The sequence below is a fragment of the Anolis sagrei genome, chromosome 9, assembly GCF_037176765.1.
Source record: "Anolis sagrei isolate rAnoSag1 chromosome 9, rAnoSag1.mat, whole genome shotgun sequence".
NCBI classification, from domain to species: Eukaryota; Metazoa; Chordata; class Lepidosauria; order Squamata; family Dactyloidae; genus Anolis; species Anolis sagrei.
In genome coordinates, this window is record NC_090029.1 from 21,411,687 (window position 1) to 21,435,642 (window position 23,956).

General features: G+C 43.8%; 1 protein-coding gene across 1 annotated transcript; it reads left to right on the forward strand.

Moving 5' to 3' along the window:
- The first annotated feature begins 2,231 nt into the window (after positions 1-2,231).
- LOC132762488 (cytochrome P450 1A5-like) lies at positions 2,232-23,073 on the forward strand. Its single transcript, XM_060755525.2, has 7 exons — positions 2,232-2,387; positions 9,019-9,876; positions 14,233-14,359; positions 16,586-16,675; positions 18,151-18,274; positions 19,369-19,455; positions 22,124-23,073. The coding sequence occupies exons 2-7, from the start codon at positions 9,040-9,042 to the stop codon at positions 22,410-22,412; spliced, it is 1,554 nt and encodes a 517-aa protein (XP_060611508.2). The 5' UTR covers positions 2,232-2,387; positions 9,019-9,039; the 3' UTR covers positions 22,413-23,073.
- The last annotated feature ends 883 nt before the right edge of the window (positions 23,074-23,956 follow it).

The following is a 23,956-nucleotide window of genomic DNA, read 5'->3' on the forward strand; positions in this document are numbered from 1 at the left end:
TCTTGTAAAACTACAACTCCCAGGATCTCATAGCATTGAGCCACAGCAGTTGATGTGTTAGCAAACTACATTAATTCTACAATGTAAAGGCACCCAAGATCTTGTAAAACTACAATTCCCAGGATCTCATCACATTGACCCACAGCGGTTGATGTGTTAGTAAACTACATTAATTCTGCAGTGGGTATTCAGCCAAGGCCTTGTAAAACTACAACTCCCAGGATCTCATAGCATTGAGCCATAACAGTTGATGTGCTAGTAAACTACATCAATTCTACAATGTAAAGGCACCCAGGGTCTTGTAAAAACTACAACTCCCAGGATCTCATCGCATTGAGCCACAGCAGTTGATGTGTTAGTAAACTACATTAATTCTGCAGTGGGTATTCAGCCAAGGCCATGTAAAACTACAACTCCCAGGATCTCAAAGCATTGAGCCACAGTGGTTGATGTGTTGTAAAACTACAACTCTCGGGATCTCTGAGTCCCCCTGGGGAGATAGGGTGAGTTATAAATGAATTATTATTATTATTATTATGACATAGCATTGAGTTATAGCAGTTGATGTGTTGTTAAACTACATTAATTCTACAGTGGAGATGCACCCCAGGTGAAACTACAACTCCCAGGATCTCATAGCATTCAGCACAGCGGAGATGCACCCAAGGTCTTGTAAAACTACAACTCCCAGGATCTCATTGCATTCAGCCACAGTGGATATGCACCCAAGATCTTGTAAAACTACAACTCCCAGGATCTCACAGCTTTGAGCCACAACAGTTGATGTGTTATATTGTGGAGCTGATCCAAAGTATTACAATGCTACAACTCCCAGGATTTCATAGCATTCAGCCACAGCAGTTGATGTGTTATGTGGTGGAGGTGCATTCAAAGTGTTGTAATACGACAACTCCCAGGATTTCATAGCATTCAGCCACAGCAGTTGATGTGTTATTCAATTACATTAATTCTACAGTGGGGATGCACTCAAGGTCTTGAAAAACTACAGCTCCCTGGATTAAATAGTATTGAGCTACAGCAGTTAAACTACATTAATTGTATAGTGGAGATGCAGCCAAGGCCTTGTAAAACTATAACTCCCAGGATTTCATAGCATTCAGCCACAGCAGTTGATGTGTTATTAAACTACATTAATTCTACAGTGGAGGTGCACCCAATGTCTTGTAAAACTACAACTCCCAGGATCTCATAGCATTCAGCCACAGTGGAGATGCACCCAAGGTCTTATAAAACTACAACTCCCAGGATCTCATAGCATTCAGCCACAGTGGAGATGCACCCAAGGTCTTATAAAGCTACAACTCCCAGGATCTCATAGCATTCAGCCACAGTGGAGATGCACCCAAGGTCTTATAAAACTACAACTCCCAGGATCTCATAGCATTCAGCCACAGTGGAGATGCACCCAAGGCCTTGAAAAACTACAACTCCCAGGATCTCATAGCATTCAGCCACAGTGGAGATGCACCCAAGGCCTTGAAAAACTACAACTCCCAGGATCTCATAATATTCAACCACACTGGAGATACACCCAAGGTCTTATAAAACTACAACTCCCAGGATCTCATAGCATTCAGCCACAGTGGAGATGCACCCAAGGTCTTATAAAGCTACAACTCCCAGGATCTCATAGCATTATTATTATTATTATTATTATTATTATTATTATTATTATGACATAGCATTGAGTTATAGCAGTTGATGTGTTGTTAAACAACATTAATTCTACAGTGGAGATGCACCCCAGGTGAAACTACAACTCCCATGATCTCATAGCTTTCAGACACAGTGGAGATGCACCCAAGGTTTTGTAAAACTACAACTCCCAGGATCTCACAGCTTTGGGCCACAATAGTTGATGTGTTATATTGTGGAGTTGTTCCAAAGCATTGCAATGCTACAACTCCCAGGATTTCATAGCCTTCAGCCATAGCAGTACATCAATTCTCCAGTGGAGAAGCACCCAAGGTCTTGTAAAACTCCAACCTTAGGATCTCATAGCATTCCATCACAGCTGTTGATGTCTGATCGAGCTGCCCTCCTTGTCCATGCGCCTCTGGCCAGGCTCCACATCCTGCGCTTTCCCACAAATTCGGAGCCACTTCGGATTGGAGGAAAGGCCTCCACATGTGGACGGGACTGCTGACCAATCAGGGACCGGGAGGTGCCTATAAAGCTGGCAGGGAAAGTGCTCTGTAGTGGCCCTTGCTTGCAGGCAGGAGCAGGAGTTTGCCTGGAGAGCCGCAGGGGGCGCATCTGGCCATGGAAAGGGCCCATTGACTTCCATGCGCAGAGAGCCAGAGGTGGTAGCAGCAGTAGCAGCAGCCAGAGACTGAGGCTCTTTTGCCAAAGTGGGAGGAAGCCAGGTAAGTGGACAGTTTGGTTTTACACTGGTGCATCTGTGTTTCCACCCAAGAGAACCTTTCCCACAGTTGCATCTCCCTCCTGCACTCTGGCAGCAGCTTCAACTGCAATGGCTCCATGCTATGGTGATCCTGGGAGTTGTAGTTTGCCAAGGTCTTCGGCCTTCTTTGCCAAGCAGGGCAGCTGCCTCGCCAAACTACAACTCTGTAGCATTGAGCCATGGCTGTTCAAGAGGTGCCAAACTGCATTAATTCTAAAGTGTAGAGCAGTGGTTGTCAACCTTCCTAATGCCACGACCCCTTAACACAGTTCCTTGTGTTGTGGTGACCCCCAACCATCACATTATTTGCGTTGACACTCCATAACTGTCATATTGCTATTGTTCTCAATCGTCTTGTAAATATTTCAGATGCAGGATGTATTTTCATTCACTGGACCAAATTTGGCGCAAATGCCCAATGTGCCCGCATTTGAATTCTGGTGGGGTTGGGAGGAGGAAGGTTGATTGTGGCTTTTGGGAGTTGTAGTTGCTGGGATTTATAGTTCACCTACAATCAAAGAGCATTCTGAACTCCGCCAACAATGGGATTGAACCAAACTTGGCACACAGAACCCCCACGACCAACAGAAAATACTGGAAGCGTTTGGTGGGCATTGACCTTGAGTTTTGGAGTTGTAGTTCACCTAAATCCAGAGAGCACTGTGGACTCAAATAATGATAGATCTGGACCAAACTTGGCACAAATGCTCAATATGCCCAAATGTGAATACTGGTGGAGTTTGGGTAAAGTAGACCTTGACATTTGGGAGTTGTAGTTGCTGGGATGTATAGTTCACGTACAATCAAAGAGCATTCTGAACTCCACCAATGATGGGAGTGAACCAAACTTGGCACATAGAACTCCCATGACCAATAGAAAATACTGGAAGGGTTTGGTGGGCATTGACCTTGAGTTTGGGAGTTGTAGTTCACCCACAGCCAGAGAGCCCTGTGGACTCAAACAATCATGGATCTGGACCAAACTTGACACGAACACTCAATATGCCAAAATGTGAACACTGGTGTACTTTGGGAATAATAGACCCTGATATTTGGGAGTTGTAGTTGCTGGGATTTATAGTTCACCTACAATCAAAGAGCATTCTGAACTCCACCAACGATGGAATTGAACCAAACTTAGTATATAGAACTCCCATGGCCAAGAGAAAATACTGGAAGGGTTTGGTGGGTACTGACCTTGCGTTTGGGAGTTGTAGTTCACCTACAGCCAGAGAGCACTGTGGACTCAAACAATCATGAATCTGGACCAAACTTGACACGAACACTCAGTGTGCCAAAATGTGAACACTGGTAGAGTTTGGGGGAAATAGACCTTGACATTTGGGAGTTTTTATTTTAACATAGTAGATCTCATTTATTTAGTAACTTGTACATTAGCAAAATGGGATGGCACTGAGTAAACATCCATCCACATGGGAATATACACTTTAAGCCAGTGTTTCTCAACCTTCCTAATGGGATGTATAGTTCACCTACTCTCAAAGAGCATTCTGAACCCCACCAATGAGAGAATTGGGTCAGACTTCCCACACAGAACCCCCATCACCAACAGAAAATAGGCGACCCCTCGCACCCCCCCCCAGGGGTCCCAACTCCCAGGGTGAGAAACGCTGGTGTAGATAGACGCACTCTATTTATATTGATCTGTGATCGTAATAAAGAAAGTTTTTATTGGATTTTATGCACTCTATGAATGTGGCCTAATGCCAAAAAGTTTCTGATCAGTAGACAGTTTTGAAAATAACTAGGAAGGCTTTTCAGCAATGCCAATCAAATCAAACCTGGCTATTGTTTCTTGCATTGCTTTTGAAATGTGACTTGCTCCATATGGGATTATTGACACAGGAACTCGTGCTAGGGTTCAAGGACAAAATCTTTGCTCACGGCATACTCTAGTATTAACTGATAATTTCCATTTCAATCCATGCTGGACTTTAGTGGGGACTGTAAAGCACTGTCCGTGGTGCTGAGCCTATTTTGGGGGTGGGTTCAGCGCCCTAGATTTCCCCTTCAAGTGTTCATCTACAGCAGGCATGGGCAAACTTGAGCCCTGGAGGTGTTTTGAACTTCAACTCCCACCATTCCTAATAGCCTCAGGCCCTTTCCTTCCTTCCTTCCTTCCTTCCTTCCTTCCTTCCTTCCTTCCTTCCTTCCTTCCTTCCTTCCTTCCTTCCTTCATCAAGTTTGCCCATTCCTGATCTACAGTAATGAAGTTTGACTCCACTATACTTTACTTAGGCAATCCCTTGTAGTCCGAGGATGATGGTCCTCCAAGTGTAGTATCCTGGAGGTGGGTCCGCAGGTGAGTGTGGAGCCCTATTCTTGATCTGCATGTTCTCCCGCAGTGAGGGCATCAGTTTCCAGACGGAAGGCGGTCCTGGTCAGGGTTGGCTTGATGTGCCTTCCTCTTCGCATGTTTCTCTCTTTCTCCCTCCATTCATGCCTCTTCAAATTCTGCAGCACTGCTGATCACAGCTAACCTCCAACTGGAGTGCTCACAGACCAGGGCTTCATGTTCTTAGTGTCCATGCCAGAGTTTTTAAGGTTGGCTTTGAGCCTGTCTTTAAATCTCTTTTCCTGTCCTCCAACATTCCGTTTTCCGTTCTTGAGTTCAGAATAGAGCAACTGCTTTGGGAGACGGTGGTCGGGCATCCAGTCCAGCGGAATTGATGGCAGAGGACCATCATTTCAATGCTGGTGGTTTTTGCTTCTTCCAGCAGGCTGACATTTGTCCACCTGTCTTCCCAAGAGATTTGTAGGATTTTTTGGAGGCAGCGCTGATGGAATTGTTCCAAGAGTTGCATGTGGCATCTGTAGACTGTCCACGTCTCGCAAGCGTATAGCAGGGTTGGAAGGGGAATGGCTTTATAAACAAGCATCTTGGTCTCCCTATGGATGTCCCAGTCCTCAAACACTCTCTGCTTCATTCAGAAAAATGCTGCACTTGCAGAGCTCAGGCGGTGTTGTATTTCAGTCTCACTGTTGACATCTGTAGACAGTCTATGTTTCGCAGGCATATAGCAGGTTTGGGAGGACAATGACATTATAAACAAGCCCCTTGGTCTCCCTGCGGATGTCCTGGTCCTCAAACACTCTCTGTTTCATTTGGAAGAATGCTACACTCACAGAGCTCAGGTGGTGTTGTATTTCAGTCTCAATGTTGACATCTGTAGAGAGTCCACGTTTCGCAGGCCTATAGCAGGGTTGGGAGGACAATGGCATTATAAACAAGCCCCTTGGTCTCCCTGCGGATGTCCCGATCCTCAAATACTCTCTGCACTCGCAGAGCTCTGGCGGTGTTGTATTTCAGTGTCAATGTTGACTTTTGTGAAGAGGTGGCTGCCAAGGTACCAGAAATGGTCAACATTTTCTAATGTTACACCATTAAGCTGTATCTCTGGCATTGGAGAGTGATTGGCTGGTGACTTCTGGAAGAGCACTTTGGCTTTCTCAGTGTTCAATGACTGGTCAAGCTTCTCGTATGCTTCTGCGAAGGTGTTTAGAGTGGCTTGTAGGTACTCCGATATAACTGCTCTGTCTCAATGCTATGTAATCCTGGGAGTTGTAGTTCCACAAAGTCTTTAGCAAAGAATCCAAGTGCCTCCCCTAAACTGTTATGTGCCTTGATTTCATGACCTTGCACCATGGCGGTTCAAGTAGGGTCAAGCTGCATTGATTCTATAGGGTGGATGCACCCTTGGAAAGCTTGCACAGGGGGGAAATGGGTAGGAGTGTTCCTGGGGAATCTGGGCAAGTCACAATATAAAAGGAAACAGGGATGAGAAAGGAGAAGGAAAACGTAGGCCAACAACGTAATAAAGCCCCTATTCTGGTAGAAAGTCTACTGGTTGGTTGACAATGGGAAGGAAGCAAAATACAGGTGTCTAAAGTAGCGTTTCTCAACCTGGGGGTCAGGACCCCGGGGGGGGGGGGTCAGAGGGGTTGCCAAAGACCATCAGAAAACACAGTATTTTCTATTGGTCATGGGGGTATGTGGGGGAAGTTTGGCCCAATTCTATCATTGGTGGGGTTTAGAATGCTCATTCATTGTAGGTGAACTATACATCCCAGCAACTACAATTTCCCAGTGTCAAACTTCATCAGTGTTCACATTTCAGCATACTGAGCATTCATGCCAAGTTTAGCCCCAACCTATGATTGTTTGAGTCCACTGTGCTTTCTGAATGTAGGTGAACTACAACTCCAAAACTGAAGGGCAGTGCCCAACAAACCCTTCCAGTATTTTCTTTTGGTCATGGGGTTATGTGTGGGAAGTTTGGCCCAATTCTATCGTTGGTGGGGTAGCAACCGGATTTAAAATGGATTCATTCTCTAGTGTGATGAAGTAGATAGTCACATCATGGTTACAGATGGATAGATCTCCATGAACAACATGGTTACATCCCAGCAGCTACAATTTCCAAATGTCAAACTCCACCAGTATTCATATTTGGGAATATCAGGTATTTGTGCCAAATTCAGTCCTGCATATCAGATATTTACATTATGATTCGTATCAGTAGCAAAATGACAGTTGTGAAGTAGCATCAAAAATAATTGTATGCTTGGGAGTCAACACAACCTGAGGGATTGTATTAAGGGATCATGGCATTAGGAAGGCTGGGAACCACTGCTTTGGTGTATAGCACACTTTACCGCCTATGAGCTCCAATGGGTATTCTCTTCCCCAGATTCCCTTCCCCATTTTACCTTCTCAACATACCTGTGAGGCAGGCCATCTTGACCAGGTATGGTCCTCCAAAGCATGCATTTCATTATTCATGGGAGACTGGGGGACTCTTAGAATCAAGAGATGTTATTTTCTGCACCCTCCATGGCTGTCCCCTATTTTAGAGATTGTAAACAAATGCTGGCACAGAGTGGGTGTGACTTGCCAAGGGATTTCAGCAGTGAATGGACCTGCATTGGATCTGCCCATTCAGCAAATCTGCTGCTTGCAGGCAACACATGTTCTGGATCTTTCAGGTTGCCCTGGTTTTGGGCCAGAAGTGGGGATGGGGAGGATGACTCAAAACTGGCATTTTAAACTGGCATTGGGGTATTTACTAGTTTGGATTGGGTAACCCCTAACTAGTGGCCAAATTGGATAGGGGAACCTGGAAGGAATGGTCCAAAAAAGCCCAGCTTCTTCAATTCTCCTTCCAGGTTGGTTCACATCACGCCAATATATAGACATCCAAGAAGGATACAGTCACAGATACACAGATCTCCATGAACAACATACTACTTTGTCACATTAGAGAATGAATCCACTTTAAATTTGGTTTCTGCCTCCTGCCAAATTCTGGGGTTTCTCGTTTAGTGAGGCTGTTAAGGGCTCCTCCCTAAATTACAAACTTCAGAATTCTGCCGGAGGCAGCAACCGGATTTAAAATGGATTCATTCTCTAGTGTGATGACGTAGATAGTCATAACATGGTTACAGATGGATTGATCTCCATGAACAACGTGGTTACAGATCGACAGATCTCCATGAACAACATGATCACAGATTGATAGATCTCCATGAACAACATGGTCACAAATGGATAGATATCCATGAACAACATGGTCACAGATGGATAGATCTCCATGAACAACATGGTCACAGATAGATATATCTCCATGAACAACATGGTTACAGATAGATCTCCATGAACAGCATGGTCACAGATGGATAGATCTCCATGAACAACATATTCACAGATAGATATCCATGAACAACATAGTTACAGATGGATAGATCTCCATGAACAACATGATCACAGATAGATCTCCGTGAACAACATGGTTACAGATGGATAGATCTCGATGAACAACATGGTTACAGGTGGATAGATATCCATGAAAAACATGATGACAGATAGATCTCCATGAACAACATGGCCACAGATGGATCTCCATGAACAACATGGCCACAGATGGATCTCCATTAACAACATGGTCACAGATAGATATATCTCCAGAACAACATGGTTACAGATAGATCTCCATGAACAGCATGGTCACAGATGGATAGATCTCCATGAACAACATATTCACAGATAGATCTCCATGAACAACATGGTCACAAATAGATCTCCATGAACAACATGGTTACAGATGGATAGATCTCCATGAACAACATATTCACAGATAGATCTCCATAAACAACATGATCACAGATAGATCTCCATGAAAAATGTAGTCACTGATAGATCTCCATGGACAATGTGGTTCCCATGAATAATAATATGGTCAGAGGTTTTAGTTCTTTAACTGAACATTTGGTACCCAACAGCCAAGACATGGAAAAGCAGGGCAATGTTCCTCCACCAAATAAAGAAAAACATCCATCCAAGTACTGACCAGGCCTGACTTTCTTTAGCTCACAAAATTCACTGAGACGTGTTAGAATGCCAGCCTATTTTTTCATGTATTCATCTTGAGAATGTTTCTGAGTTGGAAAATGTTGGCTTTAGCACAGAAAAGATCTTGACTGCAAGGGTCTCCTAAGCACAGGATGACCTTTCCCCCAATCCTTCCTCACATTGTGTGTCTTCTTTCTATATCTCTCCTTGTTTGGCTCATTAGGTTACTTTGACTTCAAGGAATATGGAGCTTGTCCTGATGGGATCCCAAACCGTGATGTCCCTCACCGAACTCCTCTTAGCCTTGGTGGTCTTCTTTCTCATTTTGGTGATCATCAAATCTTTCCGGCAGAAGATTCCGCCAGGGCTGAAGAGCCTCCCTGGGCCAAAGGGATACCCGCTCATTGGCAGCATGTTGGACCTGGGGAAAAATCCTCATTTGACTTTGAGTCAGATGCGCCAGAAATACGGTGATGTGATGCAGATCCGCATTGGCACAAGACCGATCCTGGTTCTGAGCGGCTTGGAGACCATCCGGCAAGCCTTGGTCAAGCAAGGAGAAGACTTTGCAGGCCGCCCCAATCTCTACAGCTTTCAGTTTGTCGGAGAGGGCCAAAGCCTCGCGTTTGGGTCATGTCCTGCAGGAGTTTGGCGCTCCCGTCGGAAGGTAGCCCAGAATGCCTTGAAGGTCATCTCCATAGCAGCGAATGAAACCTTGTCAACTTGTCCGTTGGAGGAGTTTGTATCCACTGAAGCAGATTACTTGCTCACGAAATTCCAGGAGCTGATGAAGGAGAAGAATAGCTTTGAGCCTTACCGGTACCTGGTGGTCTCTGTGGCCAACGTCATCTGCGGCATGTGTTTTGGCAAGCGATATGATCACGAAGACCAGGAACTGTTAAGCTTGGTGAACATCAACAACGATTTTGGAGAGGCCGCAGCCTCTGGCAATCCGGCCGACTTCATCCCTCTCCTCCGGTATCTTCCCAACCAAACCATGAAGGTCTTCAGGGATCTCAACACACGGTTCGGTGACCTTGTGAAACGGATTGCCAAGGAACATTACATAAGCTTCGATAAGGTATGTTTGTTTGGGGCATGTGCCACTTGCCTTTTCTTTCTCAGCCTATAGTTATGGTTTAGGACTACAAATCCCAGCGGACATGGCTGTGAGTTGTGCTGGAGATGCTGGGAATAGTCATCCAAACCTTCTACAAGTTGAGTTGTTGTAGTTTTTTTTGGGCTATATGGCCATGTTCTAGAGGCATTCTCTCCTGACGTTTCGTTTGCATCTATGGCAAGCATCCTCAGAGGTAGTGAGGTCTGTTGGAACTAGGAAAATGGGGTTATATCTCTGTGGAATGACCAGGGTGGGACAAAGAACCCTTGTCTGCTGGAGCTAAGTGTGAATGTTTCAACTGACCACCTTGATTAGCATTGGATGGCCTGGCAGGTTTTTTTGTTGTGGCTTGTTATTGCCTGGGGGAATCTTTGTTGAGAGGTGATTAGTTGTCCCTGATTGTTTCCTCTCTGGGTTCTTGTAGGTTTTTTGGGCTGTATGGCCATGTTCTAGAGGCATTCTCTCCTGACGTTTTGCCTGCATCTATGGCAAGCATCCTCAGAGGTAGTGAGGTCTGTTGGAACTAGGAAAGTGGGTTTATATATCTGTGGAATGACCAGGTTGGGACAAAGAACTCTTGTCTGTTGGAGCAAGAGTTCTGCTGACCACCTTGATTAGCATTTGATGGCCTGGCAGTGCCTGGGGCAATCTTTTGTTGAGAGGTGATTAGATGTCCCTGATTGTTTTCCCTCTGCTGTTTTGCTGTTGCAATTTTAGAGGTTTTTTTTAATACTGGTAGCCAGATTTGGTTCATTTTCATGGTTTCCTCATTTCTGTTGAAATTGTCCACATGCTTCTTGTGGGTTTCAATGGCTTCTCTGTGTAGCCTGACATGGTGGTTGTGAGAGTGGTCCAGCATTTCTGTGTTCTCAAGTAAGATGCTGTGTCCAGGTTGGTTCCTCAGGTGCTCTGCTATGGCTGACTTCTCTGGTTGAAAAAGTCTGCAGTGCCTTTCATGTTCCTGGATTCGTGTTTGGGCAATGTTGCTGCGTTTGGTGGTCCCCATCTATGGTGACTTGTCCACAGCTGCATGGTACACAGTAGACTCCTGCAGAGGTGAGAGGATCCCTCTTGTCCTTTCCTGAACGTAGCATTTGTTGGATTTTCTTGGTGGGTCTGGAGATGGTTTATATGTTGTGTTTCCTCCTCCGCTTCCCTCTGCAGTCAGTGGTTCCTTGATGTATGGCAAGAACACTTTTCCTCTGGGTGGACCTTTGTCTTGACTCTCGTGGCTTGTTCTCGGTTGTCTTGCAGCTCTTCTGATGTCTGAGGTGGAGTCTCCATTGGCTTGGAGAGCCCAGTTGAGGTGGTTCAGTTCATCTTGGAGGAGGTGGGGTTCCGCAGATTCTTTTTGCATGGTCTGCCAAGGCTTTAATGGTGCCTCTTTTTTGACTTGGGTGATGGTTGGAGTGTTTATGTAGGGATCTATCTGTGTGTGTGGGTTTTCTGTAAATGGTATGACCCAATTGTTGATCTGGTTGTGGATGACAAGTTCTGCTTCAGACAAGCAAGCATATCCATTATGAGTGGAGTTTTCCAAGCAGGGGCTCACATGTGTGCCTCATTCACAGGTGAAGCATAAAGTGTCCGACATTCAGCATATGTGGTAATACATTGCACGGCAGCTGGATTTATGGATACATTCAACATGTGCAGCAAAAACCAGAACTCTGTACGCAATCGGGGACATAGTAGGCTATTTAATCTGCATTGTCTCGACTGGCATGGTGTGGTAAACAAGTAAAGCCTAGTCTGAAATGCCTTGCTGTTTGATCTTCTACCAGATGTGCACCATTCCTATCTTGATCATTGCGTGTGTGCGTCATTGACTCCTCTGACCCCAAGATTTCTAGAGATGTCAAGCCAATGGTTTCTCTCCTTTATCCCTCAAATATGCAGCCGGATCAAAGTTTAAAGGAAAATGTATAGGAGGGTTTAAATGTCATCCTTCCTGTGATAAGCTTGGGATGCTTGCTAGAAGCTCAAAGAGATAGAGAGCTTGTTTTGCAAGCCACAGAGTTATTGAACATGGCATTTAGACATTGGTTTCTTTCCTTGCATTCACTCCATGCAGTCCCAAGGGGCATAAACAGACTTCTTTCTACACCCATGTTTTCCAGATTTAAGGACTTTGACTCCCAGAATTCCTGGCTGTTGGCCAAGATGAGAGTCAAAGTCCAAAATAGTGAGAGGAGCAAAGTTTGCGAATGGATGATTGAGACGTTAGTAAAGGTAAAGGTTTTCCCCTAACATTAAGTCTAGTTGAGTACAACTCTGGGGGTTGGTGCTCATCTCCATAGCTAAGCTGAAGAGCCGGCATTGTCCGTAGACACCTCCAAGGTCATATGGCCAGTATGACTGCATGGAGCACCCTTACCTTCTTGCTGGATGGCCATCTGTCAGGGGTGCTTTGAATGCAATATTCCTGCTTCTTGGCAGAATGGGGTTGGACTGGGTGGCCCGTCAGGTCTCTTCCAATTCTATGATTCTATGATTTGCATTTTTTCAAACTGCTAGGGTTGGCAGAAGATGGAGCTCACCCCACTCCCCGGATTCGAACCAGCAACCTTTTGGTCAGCAAGTTCAGCAGCTCAGTGGTTTAACAAATGATGTATGCTTTTAGTATTTTTGTTATGGTTTTATATTATGTGTTAATGTTTTTAAATGTTTTATGGTGATTTTGGGCATTGAATCGTTGCCATTGTAAACTGCCCTGAGTCGCCTAAGGGCTGAATGAGAAGGGCGGAATACAAATATAGTAAATAAATAAAATGAATTGAATTTAAAGTCTTAAATTCAATTGAATTTAAAGGAATGCATATTAAATATTTAACATTACATTCAATATTAAAATCATTGTCTGTATGATACCGACTGACACTACAGACCAGGCATGGGCCAACTTTGGCCCCCCAGGTGCGTTGTCCATAGACACATCCAAGGTCATGTGGCCGGCATGGAGTGCCATTACCTTCCTGCCAGGTCAGTACCTATTGATCTACTCACATTTGCATGTTTTCGAACTATTAGGTTGGCAGAAGCTGGGGCTGACAGCGGAAGCTCACACTGCTCCCCAGATTCGAACCGCTGACCTTTTGGTCAGCGAGCTCAGCAATTTAACCTGCTGTGCTACTGGGGGCTCCTTGGGAATGGCTGATCTAGACATAAGTCAGAGCTAAATTTGCTTTCTTTTCAAAAGGTGGCTGTGTTTTGAGTCTTAAAATGCCAAGGATTTGCAAAGCTCATTCAGTTCATTCCATGCATGGAAAAAGTCCCTGGAATTGCAACTTTAAAAAATGATGTAGGAGATGATGGAAAGGACCTGAAATCCTACTGTACAAGGCTAGATAGTCCAATAATAATAATTTTATATTTTATATTTTATTATTTTATATTATTTTATATATTATTTATATTCTGCTCTATCTCCCCAAAGAGTATGGCTTGGTGCAATGGGTATCTTCCAGGTCAGTTGGACAACTAATCCAGTCTGTGTTTTAGTTCAAAAGGTCTATTGAATCGGCTGAACTATTCCGTGTTAAATTTGAACTCCTGAAACAGATCCAGCACCTTGGATAGCTCCTCTGACATCTAGAACAACACATAGGATGGCTTTCTTGCCCCTCTATCATGGAAGCCATAGGTCTGCCAGGCTTCCTCTTGGATAGGTCTCTTGTAACTTTAATTGCAAGATTGAGAAGCAGGACTGGGTAATGTATTACTTGAAGGTTACATCTATACTATAAAATCAAAGCAGTTTTGCCTCACTTTAACTGCAATGGCTGAATATTATGAATTATGATGAGGCCTCTGCCCTCTTGGGCAGATTAAATACATGTAAAACCAGTGGCGCAGTAGGTTAAACCGCTGAGCTGCTGAACTTGCTGACCAAAAGGTTACAAGTTCGAATCCGGGGAGTGGGTTGAGCACCCACTGTTAGCCTAGCTCCTGCTAACCTAGCAGTTCGAAAACATGCAAATGTGAGTAGATTAATAGGTACTGCTTCTGTGGGAAGGTAACAGTGCTCCATGCAGTCATGCTGGCCACATGACCTTGGAGTCGTCTATAGACAACACCAGCTTTTCAGCTTGGAGATGGAGATGAGTCCCAGAATCCCAGAGTCGGACACGACTGGATTTTATGTCAGGGCAAAACCTTGGTATTTAAAGTACTATTGGACTGCATTAATTTGGTAGTACAGACAAACCCCAAGATGGGCAAAGAACTGCTTATAACATAATGGAGTTGATCCCAGAGTAAGCAGCCTAGATCTTCTACAATCTAGGACCCCATCCAACCTTTGAATTTGTATTTCAGAACAACATCCGCGACATCACCGACTCCCTGATTGACTACTGGCAGAGCAAAAAGGTGGACGTGAATGCCAATATCCAGCAGTTGGGTCAAAACATTGTCCACATTGTTGGTGATATTTTTGGAGCAGGTAAGGGTTTACTCACTGAAAGGTGATGTATACTTATTTGTTTACTATATTTTTATACCGCACCCTCTCCGCTCGCAGGCAACTCAGGGCAGTCAACTTAGTCTTACCTCTTTTAGTCCCACCACTTGCTCGCTTTTACTAAAGTCAACGCATTGAACCAATAGGATTTCTATCAGTGTTGACTTGCCATTCAGCAGTTGAGTCCATGAATCAATTCTGGCTTAGATTCATGTGTGGATTTAGGCTTATCATAGACTCATGGAGTTGGAAGAGACCTCATGGGCCATCATCCAGTCCAACCCCATTCTGCCAAGAAGCAGGAAATTGCATTCAAAGCACCCCCAACAGATGGCCATCCAGCCTCTGTTTAAAAGCCTCCATAGCAGGAGCCTCCGCCACACAGTTTGGCATAACTTGGAACTGCTGTGGCTCAATGCATTGATCACGGTGGTCCACGCTCTGGTTACATCCTGTATAGACTACCGCAATGCTCTCTACGTGGGGTTGCCTCTGAAGACTGCCCGGAAGCTGCAATTAGTCCAACGAGCAGCAACCAGATTACTAACAGGAGCAGGGTACAGGGAGCATACTACTCCTCTGTTGCATCAGCTCCACTGGCTGCCAATTAGCTTCCAAGCACAATTCAAAGTGCTGGTGTTGACCTATAAATCCCTAAACGACTCCGGCCCAGTTTACCTGTCCAAACGGATTCTCCTCGATGAACCATCAAGGTTGTTAAGATCTTCTGGAGGGGACCTGCTCTCGGTCCCACCACTCTCACAATTGCGTCTGGTGGGGACGAGGGACAGGGCCTTCTCGGTGGTGGCCCCTCAGCTCTGGAACTCTCTCCCACTGGAGATTAGAACTGCCCCTTCTCTCCTGACTTTTAGAAAGCTGGTGAAAACTTGGCTCTGGAATTTAGCATTTGATGAATGAGTCAATAACTCTTGACCACACGGACGGATGGTGATGAATTGTGATTTCATTTGACGACTTGGTCTTATGTATTTATATGATTGCTTTTTAATGTATTTTATGTATTAGTGTATTATGGGAGGGGATGTTTTAACTGTTGTTTATGAATCTTTGTTGTAAACTGGCCTGAGTCCCTCTCCAGAGGTTGAGAAGACCGGTATATAAAAGTTCTAAATAAATAAATAAATTCAATGAAACCATGAGAATTACAGATGGCCACCCAGTCTCTGTTTAAAAGCCTCCAAAGAAGGAGTCTCCACCACACTCCGGGGCAGAGAGTTCCACTGCTGAACAGCTCTCACAGTCAGGAAGTTCTTCCTCATGTTCAGATGGAATCTCCTTTCTTGCAGTTTGAGTCCATTGTTCCATTGCGTCCTGGTCTCCAAGGCAGCAGAAAACAAGCTTGCTCCCTCCTCCCTATGACTTCCTCTCACATATTTATATATGGCCCTCATCGTGTCTCAGCCTTCTTTTCTTCAGGCTAAACATGCCCAGTTCTTTAAGCTGCTCCTCATAGGGTTTGTTCTCCAGACCCTTGATCATGTTGGTCACCCTCCTCTAGACACATTCTGGCTTAGAGTCAACATCTCTCTTCAATTATAATAACAACAAAAATAATAACAAAAACTTTATTTATAGCCCACTCTCTCTCCCCGGAGGGACTCAGGGTGGTTTCCAAAGTAAAACAAAATTGGAAACATTCAATGCCAAACAGACAAATAACAATCAAGACAAAACATAAAATAATGACACACAAAATTATTTAAATTATTGCAGAAAATTACTTTCAGGCTATGTGTATCGGGTGTATATGGCACATAAATGAATGCTATATTTAAATTTCTCCAAAATATTTCATTTTGTAAGTATATGCAAATATAGGTATTCTAAAATCTGAAAAAAATCCGTTTTGGATAAAAGAGCACGCAAACTTGTCGTGTGTAAAATTTTTTTCCCACCCTGCTATATTTCCACTTAGGTTTAATATTCCCAAACGGCAAGCGATTCCTTGCCTCTCCAGTGCTCAGGCTACTGCTTCTTTGTACTATCGCTCTCAAAATCTTTCTGGGATTCTGGGACTTGAAGTCCAAAAAAGTGGCTTCTCCTAGTTATGCTCTACATTGCACCAAAACACCACAGATCCCATTTGTAGTGGCAATCGACTCCTGGCTTCACACTTGTCATGCCAAATCCAGCCGTTTGCATCACTGGACCTAATTCTAAAAGTGCGAAACTTTGCTTCTTTCCTAGGGTTTGACACCGTGACCACTGGCCTGTCCTGGTGCCTGGCGTACCTGGTGTCTTATCCAGAAATCCAGAAGAAAATTCAAGAAGAACTAGGTAAACCTCGTCCTCTTGATCGAGGATAGAGAAGGATAGATGGATGGAAGAATGAATGTTTCTCAACCTTGGGATTGGGACCCCCGGGGCGGGGGTCACGAGGGGGTGTCAGAGGGGTCACCAAAGACCATCAGAAATCATTAATTTCTGTTGGTCATGGCGTGTCTGTGTGGGGTTCAGAATGCTCTTTGATTGTAGGTGAACTATGAATCCCAGCTAGTACGACTCCCAAATGTCTAGGTCTATTTTTCCCAAACTCCACCAGTGTTAACATTTGGGCATATTGAGTATTTGTGCCAAGTTTGGTCCAGATCTATCATTGCTTGAATCCACAGTGCTCTCTATATGTAGGTGAACTACAACTCCCAAACTCAAGGTCAATGCACACCAAACCCTTCTAGTATTTTCTGTTGGTCATGGGAGTTCCATGTGCTAAGTTTGGTTCAATTCCATCCTTGGTGGAGTTCAGAATGTTCTTTGATTGTAGGTGAACTATAAATCCCAGCAACTACAACTTCCAAATGTCAAGGTCTATTTTCCCCAAACTCCACCAGTGTTCACATTTGGGCATATTGAGTACTTGTGCCAAGTTTGGTCCAGATCTATCATTGTTTGAATCCACAGTGCTCTTTAGATGTAGGGGAACTACAACTCCCAACTCAAGGTCAATGCACACCAAACCCTTCCAGTATTTTCTGTTCGTTATGGGAGTTCTGTGTGCCAAGTTTGGTTCAATTCTATTATTGGTGGAGTTCCGAATGCTCTTTGATTGTAAGTGAACTATAAATCCTAGCAACTACAACACCCAAATGACAAAATCAATCCCCTCCCCCAACCCCACCAGTGTTCACATTTGGGCATATTGAGTATCCATTTCAAGCTTGGTCCAGAACCATCATTGTTTGAGTCCACAGGGCTCTCTGGATGTAGATGAACTACAACTCCAAAACTCAAGGTCAATGCCCACCAAAACCTTCCAGTATTTTTTCTTGGTCATGGGAGTTCTGAGTGTCGAGGTGGGTTCAATTCCATCATTGGTGGAGCTTAGAATGCTCTTTGATTGTAGCAACTATAAATCCCAGAAACCACAACTCCCAAATGACAAAATCAATCTTCCCCCAACCCCACCAGTATTCAAACTTGGGCGTATTGGATATTTGTGCCAAATTTGGTCCAGTGAATGAAAAAACATCCTGCATATCAGATATTTACATTGCGATTCAGAACAGTAGCAAAATGACAGTTATGGAGTAGCAACAAAAATAATGTGATGGTCGGGGGTCACCACAACAGGAGGAACTGTATTAAGGGGTCGTGGCATTAGGAAGGTTGATAGACACCGAGATAGATAGATGGATGGATGGATGGATGGATGGATGGATCCATAGATGGCTCCATGGATAGAGACAGACAGAGAGGCCATTTTCACATCGTTATACATATTATTTCCGCCTCTCCCTTCGCTGCTTCTGCAGATCAGAATATTGGCCGCGAAAGGAAAGCCAAGCTGTCCGATCGGACCATGCTGCCCTACACGGAAGCGTTCATCTTGGAGATGTTCCGGCATTCCTCTTTCATGCCTTTCACCATTCCTCATTGGTAAGTGTGAGTAAAACTCAAGAAAACCCGAGCTCCACTGCCTGGGAGATTTTGAGAGTGGAGGCCCCAAAAAAGTAACTTCTACAATCTTTATTGATTCTCTTCCCTTTTCTTCCAATAGAAATAATTGCGCTTCAACATTTTGACGCCTCTAGTTTTGGCGTAATGTAAAATAAACCACGCGTCGTTCACATTTGATCAGCCCCCCACCCCACCCCACTGCCTTGCCAAAGAAAGACAATATGCCAATAAAGAACAAGTAGTTTACTCTTCATAGTTCAGAGCAACATATGTACAATGTGATGAGTTGCATCGACTCACATAATGTCCTTGTAGTAGAGGTATTTCCCTGTCCATGTGGATCAACTCCTTCAGCAGCCAGAAGCAAATCAGTCTCTCTCTCTGTGTGCTTCTCTCTTCAAACTGTCTCTCTGTGCACTTGCAGAGCTCAAGCCTGAACAAAAATGTAACAGTATCCAAAAGTCTCAGGCTCAGCTATCTCCCTGGGTATTGCCTGACCAATCAGCTTCATGCATCTCATTTTGCAGTTGACACACACACATACATTAAGTGATCCTTTGCATACCCCTACATAGTTGCCATGGCTAGTTGCAATTTTACAAGGTCGTTAGCCTTCTCTACCAAAGACAAACTACAACTCCTAGGATTCTATAGCATTCATCCATGGCAGTTAATGCAGTGTCAGACTGCTATAATTCTGCAGTGTGGATGGTTTCTGAATCTATGAAAGCTTCTGCTGCGAGCCTCTTTTTCCTCGTTCTGTCATGTCTCCATCTTCCAAGATCCCGGGATTTGCAGTTTAGAGGATAGCCCTGGACCTTCAAGGTCTAGATCTCATTCAGGGTCCATTCCCAGCCTGAGAGGGTCTCTTTCTAGAATACAGATCCCATAATCCCCCAACCAGTGAGGACTTTGTTTTCCAAAATAGTTACAATAAACAATAAGTTGTCTCCAAGTTTTAATATGCAATGGTTACAACGAAGACCTTTTTTCTTGCTCAAACTAACCAGTTGTCTGCTGTCGTTGTGCAAATACTACTTTGCAAATACTATGCATTTCCTCCCTCTTTGCAGCACAATGAAGGATACGGCACTGAACGGCTTCTACATCCCTAAAGACACTTGTGTATTTGTCAACCAGTGGCAAGTCAACCATGATCCGTAAGTATCCCTGGAGAGTCCGCTTGTGAGTTTGGAAAGTTACTCCTCAAAAGTATATTAATAATGACATTGGTACTCAGAAATGCCACCTTTCTCCCAATAAGAGAACTTAAGGTGTGATCTGCACACCTTAATTGATTGATGGCAACCCCATGAATTTCACTAGGACTTTTCTTACACAAGGGATATTTGGAAACATCTTTACCAGTTGCTTCCTCTGAAATATAGTTGAAAGTATTTGTAACTCCTTGTCAGTCCTCCAAGGAGTAACCAGGTATGAATCTCTTAGCTTGCAAGATCAATCTGGATCTGTAGAATTCCCTTATTAGGAATTTGGGAGATTTGGGTTCAAATTACTACTTGGCCACGGAAACGCACTGGGACTTGGGCAACTCACATTCTTTCAACATTGGAAGAATCCCATGGCAAATCTCTTCATAATAATTCCTGCCCGGTAACAGGATCACAATAATAATAATAATAATAATAATAATAATAATAATAATAATAATTCTGACATGTGATCCAATACAACAGCCAGTCTGTTGTGGACTCATCTTGTTGTAATAATAATAATAATAATAATAATAATAATAATAATAATAACAACAACAATAATAATAACAACAACAACCAGAGCTGACAGCTGGCACAACAAAGCATGGCATGGGAGGTTCCTTGAGAAGATTGAAGGAAAAATTTACAAGGAGAAGACCTGGTGATGGCTCATGAATGGAACCCTGAAGGAGACAGAAGAAGGCCTGATTCTTGCAGCCCAGAAGCAAGCCATCAGAACCAAGGCCATTAAGGCCAAGATTGAAAAATCAGTGGATGACCCAAAATGCAGACTGTGCAAGGAAGCAGATGAAACCATGGACCATCTCCTCAGCTGTTGCAAGAAAATCGCACAGACGGATTACAAACAGAGGCACAACTCTGTGGCCCAGATGATTCACTGGAACTTATGTCACAAGGACAACCTGCCAAGAGTCAAGAACTGGTAAAGGGATCATAAACCTACAAAGGTCGTGGAAAATGAACATGCAAAAATACTGTGGGACTTTCGAATCCAGACTGACAAAGTTTTGGAACACAATACACCAGACATCACGATTGTAGAAAAGAAAAAAGTCTGGCTGATTGATGTTGCCATACCGGATGACAAGTCGCATTGAGGAAAAACAACAGGAAAAACTCAGCCGCTATCAAGACCTCAAAATCGAACTGCAAAGGCTCTGATGGCATCAACCAATCCAGGTGGTCCCAGTGGTCATCAGCACACTGGGTGCCATGCCAAAAGATCTCAAGCAGCATTTGGAAACAATAAACATGGACAAAATCACGATCTGTCAACTTCAAAAGGCCACCTGACTTGGATCTGCGCGCATCATTAGAAAAGACATCACACAGTCCTAGACGCTTGGGAAGGGTTCAACTTGTGATTTTGTGATACGAAATCCAGCATAGAGATCTCGTTTGCTGTGACATACAGTGCTTTTGTGTCAATAATAATAATAATAATGTTTATTATTTCGAAATGCCAGCTCTTTTGGCACGGCACCCAGTGTGCCGATGACCACTGGGACCACCTGTACTGGTTTATGCCAGGGCCTTTGCATAAACATTGACAAAATCACGGCCTGTCAACTGCAAAAGGCCACCTGACTTGGATCTGTGTGCATCAAGGGGTCCCTGTGGTGATTGGCACACTGGCTGCAGTGCCTCAAGACCTTGGCCTGCACTTAAACACAATCAGCGCTGACAAAATTACCATCTGTCAGTTGCAGAAGGCCACCTTACTGGGATCTGCACACATTATTTGCCGATACATCACACAGTCCTAAACACTTGGGAAGGGTCCGACATGTGATCCAATACAACAGCCAGCAGAGTGATCTTGTCTGCTGTGGACTCATCTTGTTGTGTTTTAAATAATAATAACTATCCCTTACTGGGATCCCAGATCCCAGTAAAGTGGCCTTCTGCAGCTGGCAGATGGTGATTTTGTCAGTGCTGATTGTGTTTAAGTGCAGGCCAAGGTCTTTAGGCACTGCACCCAGTGTGCCGATCACCACTGGGACCCCTTGACTGGCTTGTGCCAGAGTCTTTGCAATTTGATCGTTAAATCCTCATGTCATGTCAGCTTTTCCAGTTGTTTCTCTGCAATCCTGCTTTCACCTGGGATTGCGACATCGACGATCCATACTTTGTTTTTTAACACGATAGTGAGGTCAGGAGTATTATGCTCCAAAACTCTGTCTGTATGAATCCAGAAGTCCCAGAATAGCTTGACGTGTTCATTCTCTGTAACTTTTTCCAGCTTGTGATCCCAACAGTTCTTTGTCGCAGGCAGATTGTATTTGTGGCACAAGTTCCAATGGATCATCTGAGCAACGGTGTTGTGCCTCTGCTTGTAGTCTGTCTGCACAATCTTCTTGTTTTTATTATTATTATTATTATTATTATTATTATTATTATTATTTCTTACCTGCCTTTCCTTGTGGCTCAAGTTGGAAGTTACTGGAAGACACAGAACATTACGATTTAAAATGAGTGCAGGATGATTAAGATGATTGCGATGATGATTTTATTCATTTATTTCCCATCTTTTCCTCAATAATGGCACTCGAAAGTGACTGGCGACTGTGTTGTCCCCCTTTTTTCCCAGGAAACTTTGGAAAGACCCTTCTGTTTTCAACCCAGGGCGCTTTCTGGCTGCAAACGGGTCCAGAATAAACCGAACCGAGAGCGAGAAGATCCTGACCTTCGGCTTAGGGAGAAGGAGGTGCCTCGGGGAAAACATCGGCAGATGCGAGATCTTTCTCTTCTTAACCACTTTGGTCCAGAAGCTGGAGTTCAGCATACACCCCGGGAAAGAGGTGGATTTCACTCCTCAGTATGGACTCAGCATGAAGTTCAAGAGGTGTGAGCACTTCCAGATCAAGACCCGTTTCTAAAAGTAGACATTGGCAGACATCGGGCTGGGAACGGGGAGGCCATCATTTACCTTGGAGTGAACGGGTTGCCTGGGGCAAGCTGAGGCATTCAGTGCAAAGACTAACACGACATCACATCATTTGCAGTTGCAATACAAAGTGGAACTCTGATGTGGTGAACCATTGCAGATACACATAAAGTTACTTTGAATAATTGGAAGCAGAGGTTGGGAAGCCTCTTGTTGCTTATACGGACAAGACTTTGAGCTCAAGTTTGTCTAGAACGCATGGATTGAGGATTTCAACTTTGGCGTATGGGTTTCGCCTTAAGATGGTTGATAAGCAAGCACCTAGGTGCCCAAAACATTTGTTGAAGCTTCAACGGTGCCTTATGGATATAGATGAGGTGTCCTAGCAGCCAACATTATTCAGCAATTGATCATGAGATTGGTGGTGGGCCGAAGCTTGCCCATGCCTGAATTAACCCCTTCGAAGAGACACGGACACAGATACATTATAATAACACAATGTATGAGGATAAAACATCTCTCATGAAAACCTTCCATCACACACACACACACACACACACACCTATATAAATAAAAAGGTAATGTTTGTTTGTGGGATTAACATAACTCTAAAACCACTGGACGAATTGACACCAAATTTGGACACAAGACACCTATCAACCAACGAGTGACCACTACTCATAAAACACCGAAAACACAACAGAAGAGACTGAAAAAGCAAAAAAAACCCAAAAAAAATATTACAACGCATGCGCAAAACCATATACACACACACACACACACACATGCACAGACACACATATATACACACAAAAAACACATATACACAGGCTGGGCCACAGCAACACGTGGCAAGGGATGGCTAGTGTGTGTGTGTGTGTGTGTATATATATATATATAATGTTCGTTTGTGGGATTAACATAACTCAAAAACTACTGGGCGAATTGACATCAAATTTGGACACAATACATCTATTAGGCCAGCGAGTGACCATCCCTTATAAAAACATTGAAAAACACAACAGAAGAGACTTAAAAAGCCAAAAATAAAAATACATTACGATGCATGCGCAAAACCACATATATACACACAGAAAACACTTATACACAGACTGGGCCACAGCAACGAGTGGCAGGGGACAGCTAGTGGTAAATAAAATGAGGAAATGGGAGGTTTAAATAAAATTAATCAAATATTCATTTAACTTTTTCCAACGGGGCTCAGGTTCTGCTTTCTTTTTTATAGAAAGAGAAGAACGTGGCTTCATTTTATGTTATCCTTTGTCTCATTTTCACTATGCTTTGATGTGCTTTTAAACTCTTTTAATCCAATGTTCAGTTTTTACAAAAGAGATAATTTAAAAAATGATTTTTTGGTGTTATCATTAGCTTGTATATATAAATGTATTGTTCGTTTGTGGGGTTAACGAACTAAAAAACCTCTTGACGAATTGACACCAAATTTGGACACAATACACCGATCAGGCCAACAAGTGACCATCACTCATACAAACACTGAAAAACACAGCAAAAGAA